The sequence below is a fragment of the Abramis brama genome, assembly GCF_963993115.1.
Source record: "Abramis brama genome assembly, chromosome: 22".
Lineage (NCBI taxonomy): Eukaryota > Metazoa > Chordata > Actinopteri > Cypriniformes > Leuciscidae > Abramis > Abramis brama.
The window spans coordinates 19145270-19158155 of record NC_139984.1 but is presented as its reverse complement, the minus strand read 5'-3'; the positions used below and the strand labels follow the sequence as shown (position 1 = coordinate 19158155).

At 38.2% G+C, this 12886-nt stretch overlaps 1 protein-coding gene across 1 annotated transcript; it reads left to right on the top strand.

Moving 5' to 3' along the window:
* The first annotated feature begins 8 nt into the window (after positions 1-8).
* ano11 (anoctamin 11) lies at positions 9-12886 on the top strand. Its single transcript, XM_084099551.1, has 23 exons — positions 9-416; positions 2474-2588; positions 2673-2866; positions 2953-3060; positions 3183-3319; positions 3414-3471; positions 3675-3785; positions 3874-4039; positions 4646-4736; positions 5254-5350; positions 5565-5708; positions 6197-6334; positions 6455-6553; positions 6688-6790; positions 7071-7182; positions 7280-7334; positions 7804-7901; positions 8678-8814; positions 9039-9244; positions 9717-9859; positions 10119-10209; positions 11138-11269; positions 12285-12886. Exons 1-23 carry the CDS (start codon positions 285-287, stop codon positions 12306-12308), a joined length of 2691 nt encoding a protein of 896 aa, XP_083955677.1. The 5' UTR covers positions 9-284; the 3' UTR covers positions 12309-12886.

The following is a 12886-nucleotide window of genomic DNA, read 5'->3' as shown; positions in this document are numbered from 1 at the left end:
GATGCTGCAGACCCACTTCTGCCCTGGTTTGGTCTCATCCGCTTATAGAGGCACTTAATGCATTTCCTCTCTCTCCTCTCCTGCAGCTCTTCTACGGGGAATGCACTTACACTTTTATCTCAAATTTAATTTGTGTGCATAATTTATTGGACACTGATGTTCTGCAGGAGTGTCTGGACTGGAGCATGGAACTGTGTACATGCATCAGTTCTATTGAAGCTCTGAATGGAACGACATAGTCTCTGCTAGCTTCACCTCAGCATCTGGTTGTGACTGGGATTCTCATGCTGAAGAAGAGGAACCCTGAGGTGCTGATGGACCGGGAGGTGCTGCTGGATCTGGACTACAGCGGCGAGACCCATGTTCCAGACAGTTATGGAAGCGTGCAAAATGGTTGCTTCATCCCTCCCAGATATGTGAGTGTACAGATCTGTGTTTTGTAACATGGTGTTTGGATGCATACTTTATAAGATACATTTATTCATCAAAACAAGAGTCCTAGTTTCTGTGTAACAATATCACCAAACTCATTGCAGAGCTGTTCGTTGTGTGTTAAAAGTGCTGTCTAATTAGCATATGGCTTTGCTGATTAAGCAACCTGGTGGTTTTCCTGGAGTTTTTAGTTGCTTCAAGATATCTAGATCTAAAAGAGGATATATTACCAATATATTCTTGATAATGTGTTAAATCTTCCTTAATGTCTTATTTTCCTGTCTGATAAAACATACAGTATAGTTTAGTTGTCTAATACTTGTCATATTGTCAACACTATATATACATATATTATATACAACACTTAGTTCCTGTTCTTGAATTTGACTGGCCAAGCAGCAGTACAGCCGCATCGGGGCTTTTCACTTTGTATCACTCCGCTTGTCTGTGTTTGAGCGTTCCGACAGAGACTCCTTCTGTGGCTTACATCTTTACACCAGTAGGTGGAGACAAGTGGCAGACTCTGTGAGTGAGTCATTTAAACCATTCACTCATCAGATTTGTTCAAAAACACTGATTCATTCAGCTAATGAAACGCCTAATAGCCTGTGGCTATCCACCTTATTCTTAACATAATCTTCTAGTTATTTACATATAAGTTAGCAGCTAATGAATCTTAAAGCTCAGTCGCACATTCACAGAAAATACCTTAATAAGGTCAAGTCAAGTCATCTTCATTTATATAGCACTTTTAACAATGTAGATTGTTTCAAAGCAGCTTTACAGAGATAAACGTATAAATTAAGGTAAGATTGTTTTGGCTTTATAGCGGTTCTTAAAGTTATTTTCCAGCTAAAGTTAGTTTTGATTGATTCGCTTCCGTCGCAACGATTATTTGTTATTAAATTAGGGGCCGCTAAGACGACACCATTCTCCAGACAAACTTTAAACGCGAACAATAATTTATTGTTAATCTTCGTTTGAGTATAAACTCAATCTTTATAAGGCCAAAGTGATAAAAGCTGCAGCCTATATTACTCTCGTGTTGCTCATAGATTCGCAATGGTTGAAATATGCTTTGGCTCTGTTTGGAACTATTTTCTTTTGAGAACAAAAATAGAACTTAACTTAAACTGCCCACGTATTATAGGACTTTCAAACTCATCTGATTGCTGTTCTTCTCACTCTACACAACTATTTATCATCACCGATGTCATTTCCAAGCAAAACACATTTCATACTGCAGGATGATTCACAGACAGGTCTAGGTATTTAATGCCACCCACATGCCACACTATTTTCTCCCTGATTTTCTGTACTCGCTGACAGTTAATTGAGTTTGCTGACAAACTGCTTAAATCGGAGGCAAATCGGTGCTTGTGAGTGATGATTGTTTCAGTATATGTACATTTTCTGAGAAATCTGAGAAATGTCATGAATGCCAAAGAGATATTTAGCAGGTTATGCCGCCCACAAGCTACACGACTTCAGCCTTGATTTTCCACTCATCAACAGTAAAAGGCCCAAAATCCCAACCCCCGCGTATATAGTTCAATGGCTTCATGAACAAGAAATATGTTATTTGATAGCATATATATATATATATATATATGTCAAATCATTTGACTTGATTTATTCCATTGAGAATTTATTGTATCAAAGTTATTGTTTGCTATTATTTCTGTGTGTGGATCTCATGTGAGTGACACATTGTCCCCCCTCGTGCCAGTAAACATCATTAAAGAAGAAAAGAGATGTCGCTGCAAGAGGGAGGGGAAGTGATTTTGATTTCATGGTGACATTTAATTCACACATAGCGATTTGTCCCTCAAGTGAGCAAGCATCATTTGGGCTTTTGTTGGTGATCTCCATTAACTGTCAGCCTGTGGAATATTAGGGCTAAAATTGTGTAGTGCAAAAGCTACATAATGCTGAAATATGATGATGATAATAAAAAAATCAATAATACAGAAAAAGGATGGAACAATAGCTCTTTTGCTCTTATGATGTTGCTTTAATGCCTATTTTCATGTCAACATAGTTGAATACTGCAGCTAATGATGATGACGACCCCATATACGTTCATTGTGAGCGGACAGCAAGCCCACCTGTTCAGCCCCCAGGCAACTACTTCAGAGATGGCCAAGCAAAAATAGGTAATGTTTGATGAAAGCGCTATAAATTTACTGACCACTTTGCTTAATATGTAGTCATATTAACCCTGGTCGCTCTTGCCTCAGACTTTGTGCTGGTGTGGGAGGTGAAGGTGCGCCGCAAGCGCCGAAGTCGGGGACGGTCACAAGGAGAGGCGGCGGAGGAGGCAGTAGAAGCAGCACAGGAGGAGAGCAGGTCAGAGAGAAGAAAAGCTCAGCTGGCCCGATGGAGGGACAAATTCATCCAGAACCTTCAGAGTGCTGGACTATTGATGGAAAAGGTTCAGCTGTTAGGTCTATTTTCTTAGTACATTGCCATTTATGCAACTTACTAGGATCTTTCTAATGGTTTTCTCTTTATTATCAGGAGGAATCATCCAGTGTAAAGAAGACTATACACTATCTGAAGCTCCATGCTCCATGGGATGTGTTGGTGTACTATGCTGAGGAGTTATGTCTTAGAGCGCCTCTGCAGGTCAGATCCGTTTTCATGTTCACCTCCCTACTGAGCTCTCAATGCAAATACAGAGGGCTCAAAATAGCACTAGAATAAATTAATTGTGAGCTCTGAAATGAGCTGTTCTTGTTCATTGACAGGCACAGCCTAACCCAGACTTCAACACTTCTGCTCAAGTTCTTCAGAAACTCTGGGTGCCGAACATCATGAAAGAATTGGTTCCCAACCGTCCTGTGGACTATTATACGTGTGCCTTCCGCAAGTCTAAAATGGAAAAGTTATGCTCTGCTTCTATATGTGAACAAAACGATTATCTACTTGCAGAAACAGTTGTAAATGTAGACATTTACCTAGGCTTCCTGTTTTGTTAGGTTTCTGGGCTCTGATGATCGTGAAAACTACTTCACCAACACACAAAGACACCGCATTGTGAGTGTGCAAAAAACAGGAACTGTGTATCAGATGGTATATTAAATTGTTAAGTACACTACCAATCAAAAGTTTGGGGTCTGTAAGATTTTTACAATGTTTTTGAAAGAAGTCTGTTTTGCTCATGGGAATGGGAATGTATAAGATGGTGTACTGAGTACTTACGAGTGTATGATAATTGCTTATACCTGTGCTCCTCGCAGGTGTATGAAATCCTAGCAAGGACTGCATATGGCAGGAGGAAGCGTGCAGAAGTTGGAGTCGCTCGTCTGCTGAACGAGGGGGCTTTTACGGGTGCATTCCCTCTGCATGAGGTTAGGCACATGAGCAATGCGCTTCAAACATGTACGTTTTACTAAAAGTATAGCTTGATACACTTTCAGCTTTTTCTCTGCTTCAAAGGGCCCCTTTGAGCTCCCAGGTTGTGACATCAAGCCTGATCAGCTGAACAAGAGGCAGGTGCTGTACCACTATTGGTCCAATTGGTTAAAATGGTATAAGTACCAGCCTCTGGATCACATCCGTGAATACTTTGGGGAGAAGATTGCGCTTTATTTTGCTTGGTTGGGTGAGTAGGCACCATACTAGATATTATTTACATTTCCATATTTGGTTTCCATTGTCTTGACATTGCAAGAGTGACAGTGTAATGCACATTCCAGCAATCATTAATAAGTGGCACTTGATGACATGAAATGATTATAATAAATTCATATATTAATATAATTGAAAATACTAACATTTTTATATTATTTATTTATATAATAAATTATGTGTTATGTATATAGATACAGGATATGCATTCACAGCATGTGCGTTCCCTGGGAATCTAACACCATTATATGAGAACTGAACTGAGCTGGATGATGACATCATGGTTTTCTCCAGAGCGGCTATATATATATATAAATTAACTAAATTAATAACTTTTTTACAACAAAAATGAAACATCACTTAACTTACTTAAGCTGGACTGTGACGCTATTTTCTTCTGGAAACAAACTTTGTTGCATTATTTTCCTTTTATCTCTGTAAAGTTGCTTTGAAACAATCTGTATTGTAAAAAGCGCTATATAAATAAATGTGACTTGACTTGACTTGACTAACCCATGTACTGTGAATATATTTACCAATTGTAATTACCATAAATAACCAAATTCTGTTTTGTTCACAGGATTTTATACAGCCTGGCTTTTGCCTGCTGCATTGGTTGGGACATGCGTCTTTGTTTCGGGTATTTTGACAATGGGATCCAATACCCCAGCGTAAGTTTCTCCTGTATTAGCCTATCGATAAACAGTTTTTCTGCTGCTGCTCTTCTTGCAGCTCTACATGACACACACATTTAGTGCTCCTCGAAGCTATTTTGCTGCTATGAAAAATAATTTCATATCAATGTGCTTTATGACCTTTATTTGTTTCTATAGCAACTGTTTACCAAATCTACTTGAAGGACTAATAGTGATGGGTTGGAAATATTTGCTGCGGTTTACGCCACAGAATGAACAAGCAAAATAATGAGAATGAGAGAGCAAGAATCTCTTTATCTATATGCTATAAGCATTCCTTTTGTACACTTTGCCACTCTGGTCTATTGATCTTTACATACAACTAAACTATTGCTTTTGTTAGGAATGGAGTGCGGTTACTAGATTTCTAACATTTTCTTCTCTTTAATCAACACAGTTTCACCATGAAAACTGATACTTCAAAAACACAGGCTGTATGTTTGCTTTCATCTTAGCTCTACCATTGTTGCCTGTTTCCATGTACCATCTACAGGAAGGAAATCTGTGAGAGTGGAGGACTCTATCTAATGTGTCCTCTATGTGAAACATGTAAACCCTGGAATATGTCAGACATCTGTCCCATGGCCAAGGTAATCATCCCTGGCTCAAATTGCTTGAATTGGGTGCTATGTGAAAGACACAGTATTGTAGCATTTGATAATATGTTTGTATAGTTTATATTATGTGTATGGATTATGTAAAAGATGTAGGAATGTTTTAAGTCACTTAAACTGGTTGCCAATAATGAACACTAAACATTAGGGCTTTCTGCTTGTTTTGGGTTTATTCACAACTCTTCTTTAGGTGGGTTATCTGTTTGACCATCCTGGCACCGTCTTCTTCAGTGTGTTCATGTCTTTATGGGCCGTCACTTTCCTGGAGTACTGGAAACGCAAGAATGCCACTCTCGCTCACCACTGGGACTGCATGAATTTCCATGAAGATGAGGTTTTTGGTCCTTTTTCCTTTAAAAGTATCCTGAACATTATGGAATTCCTGAAAGGCAATGTGAAAAAAAAATGTTTTGGTTTTGTATGTGGGAAAAATCAGAAGTGAAAAATGTTTTTGTTTTGTTTGTGTGGAAAAACATCTGAAAATACTTTATTTTATTTAATTTTTAGTTTTATATATGGGAAAAAATCTGAAGCGAAAAAATGCAGAAAATGTGTTTGGAGCTTTTTCTAATTACACATGGCAGATTATTTTTTTTGGGAGGAAAGACTCATAAAGACACTTGTCCTTATAAAATTGTCCTTAAAACATTTTGCTTGTTTTAAGAATGTTTAGATATTTTACTGGAAAACAGGACAAAAAATGCAGATTAAGAACATTTTTATTCCTATTCCTATATAATAATTCCTAACAGTTGTGGGTTTGTATATAATTGGTAGTATATATCAGAAATAATAGCAAGTTATTCTTTTGGAAATGGACAGGAACCACCACGTCCTGAGTTTTCTGCAATGGCCCCTGCGATGGAGGAGAACCCAGTGACAGGAGTGAAGGAGCCCTACTTCCCTGAGAAAGCCCGGATTTCACGCATGCTGACTGGCTCTATGGTCATCGTTATAATGGTGAGACCCACTGGAGATTTAATGGAACTACAGAATTGTAATTGGTCTGTTTGAAGGAAGATAATGTGTCATAATTATTCACCCAAATCTATTCCCCTTCCTCTTAATCTGTTTTCCCAGCTGTTTGTAGTGATGATCTTCTTGGTCACAGTGATCATATACCGCAGTATAGTGAGTGTAATGATGTTTGAAACTGGGAGTTCTGTTCTGCGTACTCAGGTGGGCACCCCATCGATCTGAATTAAATTAAAATATGAGATGACTTACCATAATGCAGCATTTCATTATTCTCTTCCACACCTGCAGCAGCTCTTGAACTCTGAATCCACTCCACACACACTTTTGTCTTCCAGGCTGGGAATATCGCCAATATCTCCAGCACTTTGGTGAATCTGGCTTTGATCTTGCTGATGGGGCAGGTCTACACAGCCCTGGCAGAACAGCTCACTAAATGGGGTAGGCTTTCTGCACACATCAGACCCCATAAAGGGACGCATGCCCAGGGGTTTAAATCAAATCGCACAGGCTAGTGTTGCCATTTTCTGTGGTTCAGGGTAATGAACCTGCCCATCCACAGTGACTTTAAGAATCAATAAGCCATTAGGACTCTAGTCCTTAGTCTTTCTCTCTGAGGCAATTACAATAAAGCTTTGAGACTTCACACATGCCGTATAGATAAGTCTCATTTATCTTGTGTACTCAAATATGGCCGTTCCTGAAACCATTTTCCCTGCAGAAATGCACAGGACACAGACACAATATGAAGATGCCTTTACATTCAAAGTCTTCATATTCCAGTTTGTCAACTTTTACTCGTCGCCCTTCTATGTGGCCTTCTTCAAGGGCAGGTAACCTGTAAACTAGCCTAACAGAACAAAGCAACCTTTTGTGCTGTATTTTTCAAGGCAAAATATTCAGGGAACTTTCATTGCTCTTTTATTGCAGATTTGTGGGCTATCCTGGTCATTATGGCAAGCTGTTTGGGATGCGGAATGAGGATGTGAGTGCTTTGCTTTCAGTTTTATGGTTATGTGCCATAATACGATTTCCCTATTCCGTTAACAATGCTCAAACATGCAGTTTAGCAGTCATTTTACTAGAATATTTTTGTATAAAGATGGTAAATCAGAGTCATGTATTCCAGACAGCCTTGTAATAAAGGATATGTCTGCTGTTGCAATACATCCACAATAGGTTGCACTTTATATGTAGTTTTTTAAAACTAAAGAAGCAAAGTTTTCCTCTATAATGTATATGTACATTAATGTTCAGAAGTTAAGTCAGTAATTGAAAAAAGAAAAGAAAAAAATGAATAACTTTATTCAGCAAGGTTATTATTTAAATTGATCAAAAGTGACTGAAGAATCTTGTTCTGAAGAATCATTAAACTTGGCATCACAGGAATTTTGAATTGTAATAATATTTCACGTTATAACTGTTTTACTCTATTCATGATCAAATAAATGCAGTGTGGACCAGGGGGCTGTCTGATCGAACTGGCTGAGCAGCTCTGCATCATCATGGTGGGAAAACAACTTATCAACAACGCTCAGGAGTTTGTCATCCCGTACGTGTCTCCCTCAGAGCCTGACTTTTCATCAAACAAGTCATATTTATTGTAGCTGCACCATAAAAGCTTTTTATATCGTAGGGCAAACCACACAGTATTTGAACTAAAAGACTGCTGAAGTCTCAGTCCTGCAGAATCTAAATTGTATTATTTGGTCCTCTGAGAAAAGCAAGTCAGCACTATGGGTCAGTGCTGCAAAGTTGGCACAGCAATCTTCTGTGGAGGTGTGTGTGTGTGTGGTCAGGATTTGCCTACATTGTGGAAAACATACTGAATAATTAATAAACATTCTAAATAATGTCCTAATGACCTTCTTAAAATGCAGAAGTCAACTGGAAGTCCCTACTGTCATAGAAAGAGTGTGTGTACGTTCATGCTGGTGTACGAGAGTGAAAGTGTGTAAATGTGAGCAATAACAGCTGTCTTTAAGAGTATTGATTGATGTAATCCACAGATAACATTGTAGGGTGCAGTGTGCAGATAGATGACTGTCTCTCTGCCAGTTCTGCAGCATATCTCTCCTCTAAGGCAGCAGTTCCAGTGGTTTAGCAGGATAAATGCCACACAGGAGAAGCTTTTAGCACTCCCCTATCAATAATGCACCACCACAGTTAGGCTTGGGCAAAACTGGATCTTTCCAAATGAGCACAGCTCTATTTTAGACATAAAAATACACTCAGAAGAGCCATCATCATCATCATCATCATAAGAACACTGTGTATTTTGGTTTAGTTGTGTCATTCTCTCTTTGCCTCTCTCTCTCTGCTTCTCAGTAAAATAAAGGCTTGGAGACAGAAACGGGCCTTATCATCTGTGAAGAAGGCCCAGAAGGCAAAGGAGCCTAAGCGTTGGGAGCAGGACTATGAGTTGATTCCATGTGAGGGTCTTTTTGACGAGTATCTGGAGATTGGTAAGATGATAATCTTTCACCTTTAATGAACTTTAATGAATGTGTTTGCTACTGATGCCAGAACAGCATGCCGGACCGATATTTCTTGAGGTGTCAGTTCTGGAACACTTAGTGGACTAGGCAAGCATGACATGACAAAGAAAAAATAAAAATAAATCTGAATTTCTATTTCAAATAAATGCTTAATGAATGACCTTACAGTTTTTAATCTTGACTGCTGTCAGTCCTGCAGTTTGGTTTCATCACCATTTTTGTGGCGGCCTTTCCTCTGGCTCCTCTCTTCGCCCTGCTAAATAACTGGGTGGAAGTGAGGCTGGACGCTCATAAGTTTGTGTGTGAATACCGGAGACCCGTGGCAGAGCGAGCCCAGAACATCGGTGTGTGGTTCATCATACTGGAGGCGCTGTCCCACGTGTCTGTCATAGTCAATGTGAGCGCCTACACAAAACCTCTATCACTAACTAATAATTCTGATACTTAAGGTGCGGTCACATTTGCGAATTCGAAGTGAAATTTTGTGGGCAAAAAAGCTACAATGTTGGCAATAAACTATACCATTGCCCTATGTAAGAAAACACTGCTCACACAGAAGTCACATTTAAACCAAGCAGCTTTCTGTTGGTCTGCGTGGCAAATTCGTGTGACCAACTTGAACACGAGTGAATTCTGCACAGGGATCTTTTTCGCCCATATGCAAAACTATCCAGATTCCTATTGAAGTGTCTGGATTTCGCCCACGAAATTTCACAGAGCAAATGTGACAAAAGATTTGACAACCTTTAGTGTGGTACATTCTGTTAATATTTGTTTTTGTGAAACATAAACGACAAATCTTGTTACTTTACATTAAGGTTGTCTTTATAAGGTTCCACAATATCTTTTATTTTTTTTATTTTCTACAGGCTTTCCTCATTGCATTTACCTCAGATTTTTTGCCACGCCTGCTGTACCAGTACAAGTTTAACAATGACCTGCATGGTTATGTCAATTTCACGCTGGCTTACTCTCCACCCAGTTACAACCACTCCAGTCATACCACGTGCAGGTAACATTGTTGATGCTGATCTACAGTGTAAGAAATCTGAAATCAGGCTCTGTTATGCATGTAAAAGCATAAATATATTTTTCCTCTTTTCAGGATGGGTAATTTGTTGTATTTTTATTTTTTTTACATATTAGCAATGGTCTAATCAATCGGAAAATTGCTAATCAAGGCAGTGAACTGTAACATTGTAGCTGTCAGCACTGTTCAATTTTCTTCTCCTGTGGTCTTTTTTTTTTTGTCACGACTTTTCTTGTGTCAGATATAAAGCGTTTCGGGATGAAAATGGAAAATACAAGCTGGTGTACTGGGAGCTTCTGGCTGTAAGACTGGGCTTTATCATCGCCTTTGAGGTGATCATTGATCTTCCTCCTGCAAACCACATCACAGTCAGATTCTTTCTTGAATTTAAGCTTCCCAGAATACACTGTAACCCATTTAAAGTCAACATTAAATCAAAATTAAGTAGGTGACACCAACTTTTCATCATCCAGTCAGTTCCTAGATAAAATTGGATCCCAGTCTACATTAGTGTTTTTTGAATATCCTCAGGGTTTTTTAAATGAAAGAAACAGTAATTATATTGTACAAATATCTTCAGGAGAACATTAAAGAGCACCACACACACAAGGAAAATAAACGCATACATAAGCAAAATAAACAAATGCATGAATAAAAGTAAAAAATCCACATGATTTAATCAAATACCGGTATATTAAAATGAGTGCTGTCAAATTGATTAATCATGATTAATCACAACTAACATAAAAGTTTTTGTTTATATAATATATGTGTGTATATATTATTATATTTATAAATATGAAAACAAACTCACACACACACACACACACACACACACACACACACACACACACACACACACACACACACACACACACACACACACACATACATATATATATATATATATATATATATATATATATATATACACACATATTTATATAAGTAGATTAAACCTTGTTAATAGTATCACCAAAACATTTCTTATATGGTTTCAGGAATTTGAAAAAGAAATTAGTAGTTAAATAAACAGATTTAAGAAGTGAGTCTGTTTCAGTGAAAAAAATATAAGCGAGTAAGATCTAGGAAGTGAATTTGACAAAATATCTCACATTACGAAAGTGAAATGGGTTGCAGATGCAGTTTACATTTGTCTATACAATAACCTGATTGATTACAGTTTCTTTATCATTGTCTACTAATTATTATTTCTATTTTGTGGTCATCTTAACAATAAGTGTGTGTGCACATCTTCAGCATGTGGTGTTCTTCGTCCTGCGTGCCATCGACTGGATGGTTCCAGACATCCCTGAGTCCTTGGAGCTGAAGATCAAGCGAGAGCGCTACCTGGCTAAGCAGGCTCTAGCTGATAACCAGGAGGCCTTGCTGGTGAGTGGCAGGATGCTTCTTAGGTGAGGTCAGTGCACATGGTGAAGTCCACACCCTCCAGTGAGCCACGCTTCTTCTCATTAACACTCACTACAGAGAGCTCAGAGATTAAGAATATAAAAAGCTTTTCTTTAACAATATGCAGCAGTTTAAATTCACCCTCAAGGCTGAGGGAGAAAGCCAGAAATATTGTTACAGCTATTAAAAATGTTTTTGATAGTTTAAGTTAACAATAACAACACTGATTTGACATCCATTTCCTCATTAAAATATATTCTTTATCCAATTCTTGGAGCTATTTTGTTCTCCAACATCACAAAAACGTGAAAGTTTTTAAATGAATGTGTGAAAGTTCCAGCACTCTAGTAGAAGTAGAGCAAAGACTTCTGTATTACTTTTTTGCTGCCCTGGTTTATGTACTCCACATGTTCTGAAAAGTTGAGGAGTGAAGAAGATCAAAACATTTTTCAACCCACTTTCTTGGAAAATATGTGTTAGGATGATACTCTGCTTCTGGTTGAGGTCAGAGTGTGTATTTGGCTATGTGCACTGGTTTCTGAGCAATGACGCAACCAAATATTCAAGATTATGGGGGATCAAATGTAATAGTTGATAACCATACCAACTGTTCCATTGAAATACTACAATTCTGAATATTGGAAGATTCCCCCTTTATGTCTGTGGTGGTTATGGTCTCTATTGTTTTTAATTACAATAAATTGTATTTTAGGTTTTTTCTTAAATAGTTTAGAAATAGACCTGGCTCTCTTTCTCGATGTAATGTCAGTGATGTGGTGGTTGTGGTGTGAACACCTCTGTGATCTGACCTGGCCCTTGTATATCTTTTCAAAATAAAATTAAGACTAGTTATAGTTGTCTCTGCATATTAAACTAAAATTGGAGTATTGCAATGTATATAAAAATATATACTTCACCTTTAACTGATGGAGGAGGTGTCTAAACAATGTATTTCTTTCTTTTCTCTTCTTTCCTCCTTGTGTGCTGGTCCTTGAAGCAAGCGAAGCGCCTAGCTACATGAGACTGACCTGCAGTGCAAAGGCTTCTCCAGAAGGGGGCGTAGAACACACTTTACACACTCATAATTGATTCAAGAGGGACTTAGTATTTTAAAACACTTGGACTGAAACTTGGCTTAAGCTTTGTGGTGGTTGTGTGTGTGTGTGTGTGTGTGTGTGTGTGTGTGTGTGTATATGTGAGCATGCATTTCAAAGTGCGGAGGTCTATGCCAAAGTTGTTCACTATCACCTCTACTTTAACAAACGGCTGTTTACATACGACTTCCTCTGGCTCCAACTATAGTAAGACATGTGATCACCTATTCACTCTCTCTGCCCTCCTGATAAATGATATATTACTATTTAGATTTAGTGGGAGGACAGGGAGGTTTGCTTTTCTACATTAATACTAAAGTATATATTTGTACTACTGACTACTGAAAATTGTGAAAGATGGCAAATGCATTAGAAGCATGTTCTACATTATGTGTCAGTGTTAAATACTTCTCTGAATAATACCTTAAAGGGTTAGTTCACCCAAAAATTATGTCAGTAATTACTCACCCTCATGTTGTTCCAACCGCGTAAGACCTTCGTTCAT